Genomic DNA, 15,251 nt, shown 5'->3' with positions numbered 1-15,251 from the left:
CTTATGTCGACCAATATTTAGTCTAGTAATAATTATTAATAATGTATGTATTTGTACAGGTGCGTATAGTGTCTTAATATTATTAAACATTAAATTCATAACTTTATTGCATCACAGTTTTTCTCACAGCTATCAAGTCGTGCTACTTATATATTATTATTGGCTGAATTTTAATAATAATTACATGTATTTGATAATCTCAATGCTTTCGTTAAGTTGAAACACAAATACCTCTTTTGTCCAGGACACGCGAGAGTTTTGTATTCATATCTTGTTATATAGTAATTTCTTATAGTTACCCAGAAAACCCGGTAAATCCATCCTTGTGTACGCTGTTCTTTTCCTCTCTAGTTTCTGATGTTATATAATGTGTGCGGATCTGTTACTTAGTCGAAGGGGTTGAACACATCCATGAGTACTTCCGTCAAATACGATTAAGTGGCATTTTATTCAGTGGAAATTTGAATCTCAAGGGTTAAGGTTGGTGTAAAGGGACAAGTTTGGCCAATAGATGTCACTGCAGTCTTCATATATCTCTCATGTATTTTTAGCTTTCACGAAAATTTACAATTTCTCTTACAAATTTCAACCTAGAGACTTTACATTTTTAGAGAAGAAACCTTATAACCTATCGAAGGTAAAAATCCGTGCCGATTTTTTTTATTTAGAATTTTCTTCCTTGTTGAAACAGTTATATTATTAATGGTTTGGATATCCATGTCAACAAGGAAGACAATTCTAAATAATAATAATAATAATAAAATCGGCACAGATTGTTGCCTTCGATAGGTTATGAAGTTCCTTCTTTGAAACTTTAAAGTCTCTAGGCTGAAATTTGTAAGAGAAATCGTGAATTTTTGTGAAAGGTAAAAAATACATTAGAGATATACGAAGACTGTAGTGACATCTATCGACAAAGGTTGTCCCTTTAAACCAACCTTAAGAATCTCACACACAAAAATAATACAAAATTTACCATTTTTCTTTTGCTTGTTTTTCATAAGTGAGAGGAGTTAATGAAATACAACTTACCACAATCATAGATAATGTTATTCTGTAACAGAAAATATAAACCTAAAGAATGTTCAATGTTGACATCCGTAGAAAGTACAGTGTTGCCAGAATAACATTTTCTCCAAAATCTAAGTTAAGGTAGCGACTAGAGAAACGAACTGAACTGCATTTGATTACGTATCATGTTGTCTTGGAATCCTGTGAAGTACTTTTTAAATAATAATTGCATTTAGTTTGTAATAAATAAAATAGTTTTAACAGACAGTTATTAAAATTAAATAATAATGTTATTTAAAAAGTAGTTCACAAGATTCCGAAACATGATACGTAATCAAATGCAGTTAAGTTCGTTCCTTTAGTTGCTACCTTAACTTAGATTTTGGAGGAACTTTTATTCTGGCAACGCTTAATTTCTATGGATGGCAAAACTGAAAATTCTTCATATTTTCTGTTGTAGAATAACATTATCCATCATTGTGGTAAGTTGCATTTCATTATCTCCTTTCACTTATGAAAAACAAGCACGAAAAACGGTAAATTTTGTATCATATTTAGTATGTCAGGCTCGTAAGTTTCACATTGGATACTTCTATAACATAACTTTTTTGTTCATATATTTATTTATCTTAATTTCACGCCCCAAGTTTATGCTCTGAGGCTGAGGGAGACTGTGATTATTATAATGAACGAAATGATAGAATGAATAAACAGAAGAACCCAGAAAAAGCTCCCGCATGGTTTATGTCAATCACAAAGTCCAGTTGGCAAGAGCTAAGATCGAATTTGGGACCTCATACATAAGAGGTGAAGATCTACCATTGAGCCACCGCGCTTCCTACAACATTAATTTTGTTTGTTCTGCGTTTATGCCCTGAAGACTTGAGTACTTAATTACAATGATGAAATTAATAATAACAATAAATGCTTATGCCGTAGGCAAGAGTTGAAGTCCAGGCATACTTTCGGGCCAGGGAGGAGGAAGGGATATCCACCTGGAACTAAGTTAATTTACTTGCCATTCTTACACGTAACATTCCTTCAGCAAATAGTGTCCCAATGCAGAAGCCTCACATTTTGATTTTTGCTCCTCTTAAGCAAAACTTCCTGGAAGAAACATTGGACATGTGTTTAATCTAGAGGGCACAATAAGGTATCTAGGACCAGTGGCGGATCTAGTCCGGGGCCGAGGGGCTTAGGCCTTCCAGTTTTTTAAGCGCCAAAGATAATTGATGCTATTATTTATGTACAGTAGAGCGTCGATTATCCGAAGTAATTGGGGGACATGGGTGTTCGGAAAACTGGTTTGTTCGGATAATCGAACTGTACATGTTTATTTGCCATGCGCAGAGCGGCACGCCTCAACTCTAAGCTGGCGCAGCTGTTGCTGTGAACAGCTTTGATACTGCCGCTACTTCTACAGCCAGTGCCAAACCGACAGAAGTGTGCTGATTGTTGAAACACAGCGACTGGCGGCTTGGCCGGTCAGCAGCGCCTTATGAAGGCCCCATTAGAAGCAATGTTCCGCCAGCGGTGGCTCAGTGCGGCGACTACTGTGGGAAACTTGGTTTGGAAGTGAGGGGGATGATGGACGGTAGGGTGGGAGAGTAACAGGTGCGAGCGAGTACACAGTTCGGTTAAGCGGTCGTTCGGTTGACCGACGTTCGGATAATCGACGCTCTACTGTATTTTTGAAAGCTTATAGTAAGCGCTCCATTTTATTCTTTTAATGATTAAAAAAAAAAAAAAAAAAAACAGCTATAGCTACAGTTGCAATTTTTCTGTTATGCAATGTGTATAACAATACTTGAGGTCCACAATGTCAACGTCCAACCTAACCATAATATTCATCATGAGAGAGTTAAGCTGGAAACTTCTGCAGGACTCATGAAAAAATTGTAAACTCATGATATGCTTATCATAGTTTATATTCTGGCTGTTCCCCCTCCCAGGGTTTAACTTCTAGATCCGCCACTGACTAGGATTCGTGTATGTGTGGGAGGTTGAAAAAGCTGTCAAGAGTTAATACTTCAAATGTAAACATGAAAGTAACAACTAATTTTCAGATAAATAAAATAATAAAATGTACAATTTTAGTCTGTAGCCATGGGCGGCGATTAGGGGGGGCAAAGGGGGGCAGTTGCCCCCCCACTTTTCTGAAATGGCCTATTAATGTCTATAGTTTCAACCAGGGAAATTCGTATATTAACATTGATATACAAATATTCAGATCATGCCTTGCCCCCCCACTTTTAACGTCCAATCGCCGCCACTGTCTGTAGCCGTATGGCCTGGCAACCATGATTAAATTATTTATTATTCTATGACCATTTGTGTGAATGTTCATGCATATTCTAGTTCAAATGATAGTCTACTACATGAAAAAGAAATTACGTGGAAAGTATGGTTATTGAAAGGGTGGTGATTATTAATCGATTTTTACTTTTAGCATATATAAAGAACTCTATTATTTGTCTATATCACTGATTACTGGTTATACGGTTTCCGTCTGTTGGAGTTTTTGTTCATTCTTCTTAGAACGAATAGGGAGACAGTACGTACAGGGAACATTTCGTGCTTGCCTTCAAAATGTCATTTCAACACTTAAATGCAATGCCATTTGTATTATTGAAATCAGCTACCGTACGAGACACTCATGCAATTTTGCGTTAATAAAATAGCTACGGGAAATTTGAACTTGTTTTGTGGGCTTACTTCATGAGTTATCTACGTAGAATCGATGTGTTTAGAATGCCATTCCTTAAACTATAGGAACTAAAACGCAAGCTTACACAGCAAGAAAAGGATTATCCTTTTCTAACATTGTTTTAAATATTTAGGGAAATTACTTGCAATGATCATAGGCATTTTTCAGGAGAATTATATTGTATGCTAATTGCAAAGAATTTAATAACACCATTTATTTTTAACTTATTGCATGTTGTATTGATTATATAGTAAAATATATGTTTTCTACTTGTAACACCGAAGTACTTCATCAACTTGATTACACACACACACACACACACACACACGCAAATAAAGGTTCTGTGCACCGGATCCCCAGGCAAGGGGTGAGTCCTGGGGGTCCGGACCCCCGAAATTTGACTTTTGTGCAAGGGCGCCGATTCTCCGTAAATTTGGGGGGGGGGAGCATTAGATGCAGAAGGTATATATGTGTTGATTTTAAGACAAATTGCATTCAAATTATGCCAAATATTGTATATTCATAAATACAATAGGGGGGCCACATGAGCTTTGAAGGGCCCCGGGCCCCCAGGATCGGCGCTTTTGCTTTTGTGTACATTTAGCCTAATTTTAGGGGCACTTTTAAGAATTTTATTATAAAACCCCTCATATTGAGTTTGGACCCCCCGAAATAAATTCCTGCGTACGCTACTGCCCACAGGGTATGGATTCGATGTATTTTGTTACACAGAATCCAAATTTCGAAACCCCAAAACGATAGATCTTGTCAATTTTTTATGTGCGAAAACTTGAGTAATTTTGGATAGGGAGGACAGGTTTTTCGTCCATAAATCACAATTGACATGGTCAATCGGCCTAGGGTTTCGATGGATCCTGTGTAACAAAATACATAGAGTCTATACTCGGGAGACAGCTTAACAGAACTTTCGTTTTTATGCATAGCTGTATTACGTGTATCTTCCCTAACCAAAAACGCAAAAGTTTTTCCCCCATAAAAAGAAATTTACATGGTTAATCGTCCTGGGGTTTTGAAATTTGGATTCTGTGTAACAAAATGCATCTAATCCATACCTTGGGGTCCACTACAGAGAACTTTTTTCTGTGTGTGCGTGTGTTGCTGTGTTATTATTAAGCAGAACATTGGAGTAATTAATAAAAACTTCGATAAAAAATAATTGTTCAAATAATGCTGTTCTCTTTATTCGAACAATTATTAATGTATTCAAATGATTATTTCATTAGTTATTCATTTACCCCAACAATTATTTACTTATTTAAGCAGTTATTCAAATGGATATTCGTTTATCCAAATAGTCATTCAAACAGTTAATCGTTTATTCGATTGACTATTTGAACAGCTATTCGTTTATTAAATAGTTATCGAAACAGTTCGTTAAAACAATTATTCATTCATTCAAAGAATTGCAGTTTTGATCCGTTATTCGAATTTATTTTGTTACTGTTTTTTTTTCTTCAAGTGATAACTTTATTTTATTATTCGAATTATTTCTCAGTTATTTTTATTCGAACAGTTAATAATTTATTTTAATGACTATTCGAGCAGTTGTTACTTGATTTGAACTCTTATTCGACTTTATTTGTTTATTTGAATAATAATTTTAATAACGCTTATTTCTTTGTTTGTATGATTATTTGCGCAGTTATTATTTTATTTGCATGATTATTCGGGCAGTTGTTCGTATATGCAGTCATTTGTTGTAATGATTACTCGAAAAGTCATTGATTTATTTGAGTGACGACTGGAATAGTTTTTTACTTACTTAATTTGGACAGATGTTCGTTTATTCAATTGATTATCCAGGCGGTTTGTTTATTCCAATTCTTTATGCGAAATTACTCGAATAGTCTTCGTGTATTTAAAGGACTTACTGCTTATTTATTTATTTATTTATTTATTCGAATGATTATTTAAACACTTTATTTATTTATTTATTTATTTATTTATTTCAATGATTATTTGAACACTTATTTATTTATTCGAATGATTATCTGAACACTTCAACAAAACTAAAGTAAAAGTAGAAAATTGAATATACTTCAAATAAGGTTTACATATTACACAAAATTACTCAGTTGCTTGAAATATATGTTACTGGAATTGTAACCAGAAATGTATTTTATGTTTAGTATTTTTTTAAAAAAAAGACAATGGAAACAGCAAATAGAGGTCAAATTTTTAAAATTTAAATTATTTTTTCTTGACCCCCAAAGCAATGTATTCACCAAATGTAATTTCAAAAAAAAAATAAAATCATTCATTCTGTACTGTTAAAAATAACGAAATTACAAGGAAGAGCATAATTTCTCTTCCTGCTGTAGGGATCAGAGACAATTGAAAATTTCAGAACAGGAAGCCATAAAAACTGTGAACATTGCTTGAAATTAGTTAAGTTCGTAATTATAGGGTACGTACAGTTGCGACTTTCTTAAAAGTGATTTTTTTTTTTTTTCGTATACCTTCCAGAAATCACAACCATACATTATGCATTGCTTCATAGAATTTATTCAGCTTTGCTTTTTAACAAGAGAACATGCACGCGTTTAGATAAAGTCCTATTGTATATTATTTTATGTCTTTGTACGTACAAACGCTAAGGAAGAATAAAAGGGTCATTTCCAGCATGTTTTATCTCACATAAACTCTCCGTGTAATTTTTGCTTGTTGTGCAGAGTAAATTGTTTTAAACGGTCAATCTGCAGCCATACGTGTACTAAATTCAAGAATATACTACCTTCTTTCCTTGAAGCATTCTATAAAGATGTCACAATCGTATAAACTTGTTAAAAGAAGTAAAGAGCGGAAAAATTTGGAGCCCAAAATCAAGCCACATTTATCACGTGAGGTATTAAATCCTGACCTATGCTGTGCATAAATATGAATAGTCATATAGAACGCCTATGTCCAACCATCTGTCTCTCGACAAGTATCACAGAAAAATAAAGTAAGCAATAGATAGAATTTTTTTTTTCGTGATATACGAGGGGCATTTCCAAAAGTTTCCAGTCGACGAACACTGAAATACTACGCCACTGGTAATAAGCCGCTCATGACGTACTGCCATCTATGGAAAAAATAATGTATCAATTTTAACTATTTAGCTGCGTCAGTTCACTGGATGGATGTGCTAGATGGTATGGTGGCAAGAAAAAGAGGAAGAGGAACGGAGGATACTACAATTAATAGACGATATCAAAACAGAAAAATCGTACGTGAAGACGAAGAAGTTAGTATGGAAGGAGCATGGAGGATAGAAACTTCTTAGCTACATCAATTGGCTTGCCAATTATAGCAAAATACCTATGATAATGATGATGATGATGATGTATATGTACAGGGTGTCTCAAAAGTCTCCTGACATAGGGTAACTCTGTAATTATCAGAGCTACAACATAATGTAGGAGGGAAAATGTCTTCAAATTTGATCTTTTGAATCTAAAGTGAAGGAATTTTTTAAATCGGACGAGCCGTTTGGGCTGTACACTCTTTAGGCGCCCTATGTTAAAATGAAACCTTGCAATTTAACTGGATTCACAACATAAGTGAATGAAGTTACTGTCTGTTATGCTAACGTGTCGATGGCAGCCCCCATTTCAAACATGCCCCCATTCACCATACTCTTACAAAATTTGTCCACCTCCAATCCCGTCCTTCCCTCCCCTAGCCGCAGGTAAATAACAACGTTGCATTTTCATTTTACATTGGGCGCATAAAGAGTGTACAGCCCAAACTGCTTGTCTGATTAAAAAACAAAAAATCTCTTACTTTACATTGAAAACATTATATTTGGAGACGGTTTCCCCTCCTAGATTTGATTGTAACTCTGAGAATAACAGAATTATTCTATGTCAGGGAACTTTTGAGACACCCTGTATAACTTAGGCTCTTGGAAACGTATTGCATCTGAAAGAGATAGAATAGCCTTTCCCTGATGACGCAGTACCCTCACCTTTCCAGAGAACAGATTTTGAGAGATTCCTCACTGCCTGCAAATAGGGTTGCTAACTGGCCGGTATTTTACCGGCCTGGCCGGAAATAGTGCAGTTATTTTGATTAAGATCCGTGACCGGTACAAACTTCTTACCAGCCTCTTTATAACCGATGTTTTGAAATCTGTAATCCTGAATAAAACATCGAAATTCTTCAACAGTGCCTTCACAAATACAAATTTCCGTTGTATTATACATTAAGCGATATTTCTTTAAAAATCTGACAGTTTTTTCCTATTTATTTAAGATAAGAAATTTGATAACAATTTAGATTTATTCTGAAATATTGTTTTCAACAATAGAGACAGAAGTGTATAAGTTGCCTTAATTGTGCGGTGTAAATATAGCGATAAATAGTACATTTCCTTCCTATGTATGAGTTCAAGCAGATATACTTTACACTTAGGCCTATATCATAGGGAATTTTGAGGGGGAGCCAGTGATTTAATTTTCCAGAATTGTCAATCCTACCTACCAAAAGAAAAATTTAACATAAAATACAAATGACAAGCATTTAGAATCCCGTAATTCTTTTATAAAGAACGTGTATATTAATTATCTGTTACTTTAAGTAAATTATTATTATTTATTTATTTTATTTCAGGTGGCTTCATTTACTGTTTAATTTATTGGTTCAAGTACTTGTTGGGTTACCATTGGAGATGGTCCATGGGTCCCTGAGAATAGGAGCTGTTTATATGGCTGGTGTTCTTGCAGGTGCGTTCAATTTTTTTTTCATCACTCTTAATATTGTTATATTATGCAGTATTAATATAGTAAATATTGAGTTCCAAACAGAGAGCATAGTTACAGTATATAATTATATATTTCTAGATAATAAAACTTATTATGTTGGTCGTTTCTATAACTTTACCACTTGTTTATGGATCTTCACGGCGCATCAACTCTTTTTAGTTTTTGCAAGTATTTCAGTAACCCTGAAAATGATGTAGGTGATCTTAAAATGATTGATGCAAGTACCGGAGGTTTTGAAAGATGGATATTTGAATAGTTCACACACTAGTTCCTCAGTGATATCTTGATCCGACTACGATCTGTCCTATGATAGTGGTACTATGAACTTTTAAAGTTCACTTGTTTTACGTTTTTGGCACCCTACAACTCCGAAACTATCCACTTTTGAGCACTGTGACACATTTATGAAACACCCTGTATATTGCTGTAAGAACTATATCAATTAGGTAAATATTGTTCATTTTGGACTGGACACTGAAATCAACCAATCATGCTAGGCTGTGGCGTTTACGAAAGTACTTGTATTTTCGAGAGTATTTCATATTACAAATCCTTTCCCATATTTAAGTATGCATATTTGATATATGTTCTACCTTTTAGCTTATTGTTAAAAGCTAGATTAGACTTACTTAATCGCTTAATCCAATCAAGTTTTCATCAGATGGTTTAATACACACGATAAATAAAACATTACGTTGCAAACAACCGTTAAGTTTAGTTTAATAATTTTTTTATAATGGTTAGAACACAAATATTTGTATCTTTTTATCTTTTAATCCACCCGAAGAAGCTTGATTGAATTAAGGGAAATAGTTGATTGAATTAAACGAAATAGTGTATCGTTCTGTTTTTAATAATGCGTAGAGTAAATTATTTTTTAAAAATTGGTAAGGCATATGCTGTTTCCAAGATAGATTCTGAATTGCACTCGACTTTTTATATTGTTTTGAAAAAGAATCATGCTAATTATTATTATTTATTGTAGGGTCTTTAGGAACATCAGTGTTTGACACAGATGTATATCTTGTTGGAGCGTCAGGGGGTGTTTATGCTCTGTTAGCTGCACATTTAGCGAATGTTCTACTGGTAAGTGTTCATTTTACTTTACGAATACAATTTTACATACAATTTTTCATTTCTTTTCTTCGTAATGTTGAAAATCTTCTGAAAGACAGGGCCACAATATGTTACATATTAAAGCTAAGCTAGATAATGTTCTCACACTTGATTAGAACGAAAGAATCGCAGGGCAAACATCTGAAAAGCAATGAACATCTGAATGTATTGCTAACTAGAATACATAGAATTGGCTAACATTTTGTGATATACTTCTGTACATCTATAACTTCCAAAAATATTAATTCTCCCTACTGTGACCATTTTAAAAATTCTCGAAAGCAAATTCCAATAAAACAATAATTTTGGCATTTGTATGGTAAACTGTATTTTAAAAATATTTAATTGTAGTAACTTTGTTTTAGTGTGTTTAATTTCCAGTAATCCTAGTTATGTCAATCTAGTGACATTCTAGTCATTCAGTAATTCTAGTGACTCGAAACGTCATGTCATATTGTGAAGTTTTGTTTATGCGAAATAGCATTTATCATTTTGCAAAATTAGTGGATGAAGTTATTTAACAAGCAGTACTTGGTAATCCGTACTAATCGGGGGGTTAAGTTGACCGGATTAGCTAAAGTCCGAATTAACTGAAATTAGTTAAAAGAACAGTAGAAAGTGCATAAAAAAATTCTCTTTTTAGCAACCAAACACGTTTATTATGGTGCATTTAAAGGGCATACACGTGAATATACTACTATATACTAAAGTGTAGAGCAATACAGTAGGTGCAATATTCCCTGTATTATGATGATGTCCTTGACGGGCCTGGCTCTGCATCACTTGAAGCTCTTGACGTGAAAGTTGATTTCAAGTACATGTCAATATTCTGTTGGGATAGTTTGATTTTTTTTCGCTAATAATTCGCTGAAATGTCTCACGTGGTTATAGTTAGTAAACATAAAAAATGCCGCTTGAGTTGGACGATGTTAATTCATGTTAATCTGTTAGCATTTCAACAATATTGACAACAATGAGCAGATGCAGTATTCTTAACCGTCATGTAGCTATGCGATGAATGCAGTTGTTGACTTCTAGCTACATTCAAAACCCCAAAACTTTGCTTTTTTTTTTTTTTTTTTTTTTTTTTTTTTTTTTAATTTCCTGTCCGGATTAAGCGAAGTCTGCCGTATGAGGTCCAAATTAACAAGGCAATACTGTATTTTAACACATCGTTATAAACAGTGAGTACGTGCAAATGTTTCAGTATTTATGCTTCAGATAAATTAATTTCAGTACCTTGAAGTCTGCCATCTATAACCTGTTGTAATGCCCTTTTTTCTTTAGTGTTCTGTAGAAAATAGAAGCTTTTATTATATCTAAATCAAGTACGGATAAAGAATACTTATATGTAGTTCATAGTCCATTTAAGAATAGTTTACTGGTTTGTTGTTAGAAAACAGTATTAATCAATTGTTTCATAAAATGGTCATTCTAAAGCATTTTACAAAAGGATATAAGGTGTTTGAAAATTTTGAATGGAAGATAAGAAATGCTTTATTGAAAGCAGAATAAGCGGGATTATGCATTTCTTGAATGGAGAATGTAACGGCATAGGTACTTCTTTTGAATACAGTTTTAATAAAGAAAAGTGCTTTAAAAATATATATATTGTGCCCAGTGTGACCACAGCTAGTACTTTCGTACTAGATCTAATACCTTTTATAATGTTTTAGTGTTCTAGTACGTTCATCAACAACAAATCTAGTACTTTTCTCCTCCTCTTCTTTTCTTATGGGAGAAAAGCGGCATATATTTGGGAGAGAAAAAGGAATCTCGTGAAAATGTACGAAAATTTCACTGTTCCTCGTAACTTTTTCTGTCTGTTGTATTTTTTTTTTTTTTTTTTTTTCAACAGTCGTAGTTACAAGAGCGGAAGTGGGACATAGGTGCCTTCCGATCGCCGCCTCCAACTAATAAATAACCACAGTAAACAATATTATATATTTTGTGATTCGTTTAAACAATAGGCTATTAAGGAATTAAAACACGATTTTCTCAATAAGCACATTTTATGATATTTCTTGTTTTCTCCCGACATCCTCCATATTTGTTATACTTGTGTTACTTTAGTAGTTTTACAGTGAGTTCTACTACAATAATTAAGCAGAGAGTCTGCCAGGATTTTTAGTTTGGGAGGAGTAAAGTCAAAATTGGAAAGGTGTAAGTGGTTTGCACGGTTTGTATCGAATTTTGACAGTTAAAAAATAAATAAATAAATAAATAAATAAAATTTGGAGCTTCTTTCAAGAATTTGAGAGTCACTACCCTGTGGGAGGGAAAGCTGCCGGAAACCTTCTAATAAGATATCGATATCGTAAACTGTCACAAATAGGTTGAAAAAGGAGCAGATAAAATTTTAGTACTTTTTTTCTGCATAGGTTAGTAGAACATATTTTTGCTCGGTGGTCACACTGATCGTGCCTTTCTTAGGATAATTAAAAGCATTATGAACCTCTAAAGTTATTAGTTTTATTAGCATCAAATAAAGATGTAAAATGACTTAGAAAGTTTGGAGTGTTGTGTGGGAATTCATGTGTATCATTTTATTGTTCGTTCCATTAGAGGTATAGAAATTAATGAATATTTTTCTTTTCTTACAGAATTATAACAATATGGAATTTGGAATAGTTAGGTTAATTGGTATATTTGTTGTAGGTAAGTAATGGTTTCAATATGTTGTTGCATTCAATCTAAGGTAGGTCTCATTTTATTACGCTCAAAGCCAACCACTTGTGTTCCACATGCTGCCTAAAATTCATATTCTTTAAAGAAAGGATACAAATACATAGAAAAAATAGGTAAGCGTAAAGAAGGAAACTTTCAGTAAAGAATAGTGACATAAAAATCACTTGCCACATAAAAGGATAAAAATATAAAAGAACATGTATGGGTAAAAGGGAAGATTTTAGGGAAATGTAATGTTATAATCACAATTGACACATAAAAGGATTTTAAAAAAAATATATGTAAGGGTAAAAGAGAAGATTTTTAGGGAAATGTCATAATCATACTTGACACATAAAAGAATAAAAATAAAAGAACATGTAATGGTACAAAGAAAAGATTTTAGGGAAATATAATGACATAATCACACTTGACACGCAAAAGGATAAATAATAATAATAATAAGAGAACGTGTAAAGGTAAAAGAGATTTTAGGGAAATATAATGTTGTAATCACACTTGACGTATAAAAAGATAAAATAAAACATGTAAAGATAAATAAAAGAGAAGATTTTAGGGAAATATGACATAATCACACTTGACACATAAAAGGATAATAAATAAATAAATAAAAGAACATGTAAAGGTAAAAGAGATTTTACGGAAATGTCATAATCACACTTGAGGATATTTAAAAAAAAAAAAAAAAAAAAAAAAAAAACATAAATTAAACATAACTTTCTTACAAGGCTGTCTACGATTAAGATGGACACAAGGCCTTTTTATAAAAATATCTAAGAAAAAAGAAAAGAACATGTAAAGGTAAAAGAGAAGATTTTAGAGAAATATTATGCCATAGTCACACTTGACACCTAAAAGGGTAAAAATAGAACATGCAAAGATAAAGAAAAGAAACTTTAGGGAAGAGTAATGACATAACCACAGTTGCAACATAAAAGAAAAAAATAAAAGAACATGTATAATAAAGGTAAAGAAAATAATTTTAGGGAAGGTAATGACATAATCGCACCACATAATAGAATAAAAATAAAACATGTAAGGTGTAAAGAAGGGAAATGTTAATTCAGATTAGTGACATAATGACACTTAAAAGGATGAAAATAAAAGCGTAAGAATAACGATGGAAAATGTTAGGAAAACATGATGACAATCCCAATTCCCACAATTATTTTTACGATTGCTTTTACTTTTATGAGCATTTTCGCAGATGTTAAACGAAATATCATAACTACATAAGTATCTATTTAGAAAACGAAGACTAAGCTTATATTATTTTTCCTTTTTAATAAGAAGACAAATATTTTATTTCTTTATTCAGAAACATAATTCATTTGTTCTACCTGTGCTAGGTAATGAAATGTTACAAAATGACATATGATTACTAAAAAGAAGTTAGACTGTTACCTAACACTGAGTAATGAAATTTTCTGTAGAAAAGTACTTTATGATATGATTACTAATCATTTCGTACGATGAGATGCATATCTACTAGGAGTAAATAAAAGTTTTTTTTGTACCTTAAAACATCCAAAAGACAAAATCTGCGAACAGTTTCGAGGCACTCCTACCTCTTTGTCGGCACATCGAAAGAAAGAAAAAAAAAAAAAACTTAGTTGCTACATAAAATACACGATGTGTAAAATTCTCGGTTTATCCATTCTGTAAAATGAAGATAATGATAACTTTGCAGTTCGATACTAAGTTTTCCTCCTCGTCCTAGTTGCATGTTTTAAGTAATGAAAATTGGTATTTACTATTACGTAACTATACAGGGTGGCACAAAAGTAGGTATACATCCCAGGATTGATCAAGTATAACATTCTAGCTTATAGGTTTATTTGCTTCGGCTGTTCCGAGCTTAAGACATAAGTAAAGTGACATTAAGAACAAACAATAAAGAAACTAAGTCTACCTGATGGATAACAATAAGAAATGATATAAAAATCAATGAGTTGAACAGTACGGGACTGTATACCAACTTTTGGGCCACCCTGTATTTAGATCAGGTAGTTTCCTGCATATCAGTTCTGCAATTTCAATATTACTTTAAAATAATACGTTGCTGTCATAAGTAAGGTATTATTATTATTAAAAAAAAGTGACAAAAGCTTTGAAAAATATTTGGTTTCGATATTATTCATTATAAATAGATCTTGTATGGGACATTAAGACGCTAATTAAAACTAACGTTTCATAAAAATATAAATTTCGAGGCAGTATTAAAAAATACGTCCATGCATGTAACTTTTATTATGATGGTACAAACTAGGTCGCAGATGTTATTTAGTTTCTCCCCCAAATCACTTGATAGTGACTCTGGCTCACTTGTTAGTGATGCAGGTTTGTTATTTGTAACTGTGATGTGGTCATGAATATAAATACAATGTGGATGTATGGTATGAACCACGAACCAGCTTGTGATAGGAGATCACTAAAAAGCACGAATGTTAGCTGAGTCAGGGCAGTAACACAACAGGAGGGCTCGACCGTTAGCAAGAGGATGCGTCCGCAAGGACCAGGTGCGTCAGTGATGGTGTGTATATACTTAAATGAGATCGTTTACAATGGCTCACTTATAAGTCACAGTACCGGCTCCGGAGCTGTCAATGGATTTGGGGAAGATACTAAATGGCCTCCATTTTCGGATATACCTAAGCTTTCGGTTCACGAGCGATTCTGAGCATCACGCGCTTATCCATTACACCTCTGCAAATCGTATCCTACAGGTTGGTACGATTAAAGCACCAAGCTATCATATTACTCAATTTTCTAATTGTGTAGAATGTGGTATCAGTTGACATGAATCTAGGATTAGTAACATATACAGAAATTTGTACAGTCCGCAGCAAAAAACCTGCAACATGAGCATGTAAGTTTGTGAAACAACGAAATCTTCTGCTCCAAAATAAGTGTGCAGGGGAGGACGTCGAGGTTTCTCCTGGCGTGATTCGTGCCACTTAGAT

General features: G+C 33.3%; 1 protein-coding gene across 3 annotated transcripts in view; it reads left to right on the top strand.

The window, feature by feature from the left end:
* The window catches only part of stet (rhomboid serine protease stem cell tumor), a 1,160,693-nt gene that overhangs the window by 1,137,731 nt on the left and 7,711 nt on the right, over positions 1–15,251 (top strand). For all 3 annotated transcript variants that reach the window (XM_081731925.1, XM_081731927.1, XM_081731926.1), the window contains 3 exons: positions 8,333–8,445; positions 9,470–9,570; positions 12,204–12,258. In XM_081731925.1, the coding sequence (XP_081588051.1) occupies positions 8,333–8,445; positions 9,470–9,570; positions 12,204–12,258 (269 nt within the window). The remainder of the gene's footprint in view (positions 1–8,332; positions 8,446–9,469; positions 9,571–12,203; positions 12,259–15,251) is intronic.

This window comes from Thermobia domestica, chromosome 11, assembly GCF_964235325.1.
Source record: "Thermobia domestica chromosome 11, izTheDome1.hap1.1, whole genome shotgun sequence".
Taxonomy (NCBI): Eukaryota; Metazoa; Arthropoda; class Insecta; order Zygentoma; family Lepismatidae; genus Thermobia; species Thermobia domestica.
Note: the sequence above shows the minus strand (reverse complement) of the source record. Positions and strands in the feature narration are given on the sequence as shown.